This window comes from Mesoplodon densirostris, chromosome 11 (genome assembly GCF_025265405.1).
Source record: "Mesoplodon densirostris isolate mMesDen1 chromosome 11, mMesDen1 primary haplotype, whole genome shotgun sequence".
NCBI lineage: Eukaryota > Metazoa > Chordata > Mammalia > Artiodactyla > Ziphiidae > Mesoplodon > Mesoplodon densirostris.
The window spans coordinates 13,316,320-13,321,006 of NC_082671.1; the positions used below are offsets into that span (position 1 = coordinate 13,316,320).

The window sequence follows — 4,687 nt, forward strand, 5'->3', positions numbered from 1 at the left end:
GAGTAGTGTGATGGGAGCTGGGTGGACTTAACCATCACTGATTTCATAAAGTACTTGAATCTTAAGCTGGGTTTTGAAGGCATAGAAAGATGCTACACTAAAGAGATGAAGGCAGTGGGCCTACCAGAAGGAACAGATGTAGGGGTGGACATGCACCAGTCCTCATGAGAGAGGCGAACAAAGTATGAATTGGGATTGAGAAATCCTGGGCTCTGTTCTTAACTACCAAGCAGGAGACTCTGGAGCCTCCTCATTGGCAAACCAGGCTTAAGGGAGCTCTAGAATTTTGTATGGCTCCAAAATTCCATGATCGAATCTTGTAAAAATGTCTGGTCATTTTGAAAGCACACATATTTTCTTGGCTCAAGTAAGAGTCAAGACTGTAGCATCTTAAGGTATGATAACATTCAGGTTAGGGTGATGAGCCAAGGTACAGAGTCTGGAATCCACATGGAAGGAATTTAGGAGTCACTTAAAGTTTGGGAGCAGGGGACTTCCCTGGCGGTCCAGTGGTTAAGACTCTGCACTTCCAATGCAAGGGGCACGGGCTCAATCCCTGGTGGAGGAGCTAAGATCCCACATGCTGCACGGTGGCCAAGGAAAAAGTTTGGGAGCAGGAAAATCATATGACTGATCATCTATGATGTTTGAAAATCCTGGAAAACATATAATACAAAGCAGTGATTCACTGATCCCAAGGTAGAGAGAGTCTAGACAAGTTATGGGTGAGTGAGTGTCTTCTAAGATTTGTTCTTCCTATGCACTTATGCTTCTAATCAACATTAGAACACGATTAGCAGACTCTACTGTTCTGGGCTAGGTGGGCCTTGATTGAACTATTTCAGCATTTTCCCAGAAGAAATCTGACTCACAAAATGTAAATATCCAACCAGAAGTTTATTATGGAATAATCCCACATCTTAACTTCCCTTTGACCTTCACTCCACTGCACTTTCATTACTTTTCAACTGGGGGCAGGAAAGAGGAGTGCAGCCAGACAGAACATTTAAGGAACAATTAAGCAATTCGTATGTGTCTATATAGTTCAGTGATGCTACTGCAAGGGAATACAAAACCAGGCACCAGGCTCTGGAAAGAAAAATTTTCCAATCTCATTTGGCCCCTGGGCGCTGCCGGAAATAACGATTGTAGGCGGCATTGTATCCATAAACCATGGCATAGCGTTCACAAAGTTTGAAGTCATCACAAGCTTCCCTGTTGATCTCATATGCAGGTTTGCTGTGTTCTCGGATTCTAGAAAGTGAAAGAAAAGAGGGCCAAATTGAGAGGCATAAAGAAAGTGGAGAAATGAGAAAAAGGAAAAGAAAAAAAAAAAAGAAAATATCGTAGAGAGATCTCACTCATCCCCCAATATGAAGAGGTACTTGTAGAACAGGGAGGAAAGGTGGAAAAGGGATTTTCTTTTTTAATGAAAATAGAAATTTTCTTTCTGTCTTCCTTTTCCTCCTCCCTCCCTCTCCTTTCTGGGCCTTTCACAAAATAGTCTTCTAGAAATTCAATTGTTTTCTGTACATTGTTTTTAAATTCTTTGACTTGGGAATATAATTAGAAATAATATATATGATGGAAAAAAACCCATTTCTCACTCCATTCAGATCTGGGAAAGATGACCTCCCCCATCAAGTTTTGTCACCTACCTCTCTTGGGCTTTCAACCTCCATCTCTGTTGCGGGGATATAAAGATATTAGCATTTCTCCTGTTAATGAAGGGATCTTAAAACAGAAAATAAGTGCAGTTTTAGGGAAACAGTTGTTGAAAATATTTCCATGAATATTCTCTGACAAAAACATATTTGAAGGCTCATTCATTCAAGCATTTCTTGTAACTAGAGATCTGCGAAAATTAAATGGGTAGATAAAGCAGATTTCATAAACTGCCTGATCTAATACCTGATTTTGGTATTCCTACTCACTGTGTTTTTTATTCCTGTGAGGAGAAATTCTCTCTGTCCTGAGGCCTTGTTAAGCATAATTTTAGATTTCCAGTAAATGAACAGTTTAAACATCATAAAAATAATGAACAAGTTAAAGATGAGAGTGATATGCTATTTATTCCTATACTCAGTCTTTATAAGTTACTATTTGATAGCATCCAACTGCTGATGCCTGTGGTCTCCCAGCGGACTCGGTCTCCAATTCTGTACTTTGTCATTTGTCATTACTCCTTGTTTTCCATCTGTGTGGTTGATGTGGTACCGACTTAAAATTTCCAAATGATATTTTATGGCTCCTAAGTATGTTGAAAGCATACTTGCCATCTTACACTCTTTCCAACTTAAAACATTGCTCATCTGGTGATTTTTATAGTTGAATTTTTAAATTTACTTTAGTTTTCCAAAAGAGACCCTCTTTTCCCTCCCTGTTAAATATATTATCTTTTTGTCTATTTAAGAACTGGGATAGATACTTCAATACATGAGATTTCAATAAGGAAGTCAAATATTCACTTACTGATTTCATAGGATTCCATGCTTTCATAAGATTCTGGAATTGAAAAAAAAGACCCATTTTATTGTTACCTTTCACACACAGCAACAGTCGAAATATAGGGAAGGAAGGGGAGGGAAGAGCCAAAAAGATGGGAGAAATATATTTAGCAGCGTGGTTATTACAAATTTCAGGCATTTAGGATTTATGAGTTGTTTCTCTAGCTCTGTCCTTGCTGGGATATCTCTACTCTTTAGTTTTTCCGGTGTTGAAGGAGCTAGTGCCCGTGGTATTGACTAAAATGTCCCAAGGGCTATTAAGTCTTTAGTCTTGAGAAATAAGACAATTTAAGCACTGCACACAAGGCTCCAGAGAGCCTTCCTTGATTAATTTGGGACCTGTCTGAAAGCAGGGCCAAGGAAGGGACAAAGGACCTAGAAAACAGGCAAGTTTCTCCAGGGAGGCTGGGCAGATGGCTCAGCTTGGCTTTCCCAAGACAAGTTTCTAAGAGGTTCTGAAAGCCTCTTAAGAACCTATGTTAAATTGACAGCCACAGAAACCACTGGCTTCAGCTGACATCTCACACTGGGCACAAGGCCAGTTCAGAAAAAGAACTTAGATGATGCCAAAGCAACAGTTTTCTTCTTTCTACTACTCTCCTGGGCACAGCAGGTAAATTTGGTAATAAGAGGCTCATGTTTGTAAGCAAGTGAATATGCTTGAAAAGTTAAAAAGAAGATGAAGAAACCAAATCTTCTGACACAGAAAACTGGTGAATAATTTCAAGAGTAAGAAGCAAAATACAGATGGTTATTAATATAATTTAGCTCCAGAATACCTGGAATATCCAGATAATTGAAGCATGAGACTGAATGATCTAAAAATAATTTTGCTTCAGACTTCCTTTCATTAACTTTGAACAGACACAGACATATTTAACAACACATAGAAAGCAAGCAAAATTTGTCTTTTAACAATAGAAACTAAGAAATCGATTTTTCTCTGAGGTTCTTTAAATGTAAAACTTTATTTTTAAATTCATCCACTGGAGAAATATCGGAAGTTCATGAGACTGTCTTGCTCTTAGAGAGATCTATACATAAAACTTCATGTGAAAACTGAATCTCTTAAAGGTGAGTGATTCATCCAATACCTTTAACCAACTGTTATGAAAGTCTAAACAAACATCCTTAAAAAAATGAGAGCTTAGGGCCTGGGAAGCTGATATCTTCTTTCTGAAACAGCAGAATTTTCAAGTGTAGAGTGACTTACCATAGAAAGAACTTGCCTGCTAAGTTACTTACAATAGTCTGGATATTGAGGATATAAAAAAGACTTGATGGAACAGATCAGTGTTCAAAGGGCTTGGGAAATGTTCAATTCATAGTCCTCTAAGATTATAATAGAGAAAGGGGGAAGAAGAGGAGGAGGGAGAGGAAAAATCCATGTAAACTGAAGTCAGAGGCAGAAAAGAAAACAACGAAGAAATGGCAGGAGAAAGTTCTTACCATAACACAGAGCTGCAACAGCCAAGGCAGTCAGGATGGAGAGAAGGAGCAGGCTTTTCATGGTGTCTCCTGGTCACTCTCACTGTCTTGTGCAGCAGTGGTGGAGAGAGAGGCTCCTACAGGGTGCTGGTGAAAGGCTGTGGAGTTTTTATAAGAATCAGAGCAGCTGAAAGGGGAGGAACCAGTGGGAGGGGGCCAGAGAAGGTGGGGACTGGTTGGCACTCAACTAGCCCTGGGACTTTTCCCAAATATTCATTCCTTACGGATATTATCTACTCTGGGTGAACAGTTTTCCCTCATTTCAGGACCCGACTGTGCTACAGCAGCTGCTGCCCTGGTACACAAGTTGTGGCCACCCTATGTCTGGGTCAGAGCTGGCACAGGTCCACGGAGAAGGGAGTTGCCACAAACACATGTTTGCCTTTCTAATTCCTTCTCTGGTCTGCCCTCCTGGCTCTGACTTTGGGTCTTTCAGGTTTGGTCCATAAACAGAGCCATAGTGTTCTGTTTGCTCCACTGATGGATGGATGAGAGGCTCTGGGGGAGAAAGGACTTCACTTTTTATGCTGGCACTAATTTAGAATTATTTTTCCAGTAGGGCTAAACTATTAGTCCTAACCAATTGGGAGTTCGCCTGATGATACACCCTGATACATTTTTCCAGGTGCTCAGGACAGAGATGGCCAGGGACCCCCTGAGTTCTGTTTCCTCAACTGGCTCCGTAACAACTT

At 40.3% G+C, this 4,687-nt stretch overlaps 1 protein-coding gene across 1 annotated transcript; it reads right to left on the reverse strand.

Annotated features, from left to right (window-relative positions):
- Positions 1 to 1,044: 1,044 nt before the first annotated feature.
- MGP (matrix Gla protein) lies at positions 1,045 to 4,026 on the reverse strand. Its single transcript, XM_060113595.1, has 4 exons — positions 3,957 to 4,026; positions 2,473 to 2,505; positions 1,659 to 1,734; positions 1,045 to 1,254 (listed from the first exon to the last, which is right to left on the reverse strand). The coding sequence occupies exons 1-4, from the start codon at positions 4,015 to 4,017 to the stop codon at positions 1,113 to 1,115; spliced, it is 312 nt and encodes a 103-aa protein (XP_059969578.1). The 5' UTR covers positions 4,018 to 4,026; the 3' UTR covers positions 1,045 to 1,112.
- Between the last annotated feature and the right edge of the window lie 661 nt (positions 4,027 to 4,687).

What these genes read in the sequence shown, in the direction of transcription:
- MGP (XM_060113595.1), bottom strand. Translation starts at nt 4,017, where the DNA reads ATGAAAAGCCTGCTCCTTCTCTCCATCCTGACTGCCTTGGCTGTTGCA. An exon ending in TGTTGCAGCTCTGTGTTATG is followed by an intron (nt 2,506 to 3,956) that starts GTAAGAACTTTC and finishes TTTCAATTCCAG; the next exon opens with AATCTTATGAAAGCATGGAA. An exon ending in AGGTTGAAAGCCCAAGAGAG is followed by an intron (nt 1,255 to 1,658) that starts GTAGGTGACAAA and finishes TTCACTTTCTAG; the next exon opens with AATCCGAGAACACAGCAAAC.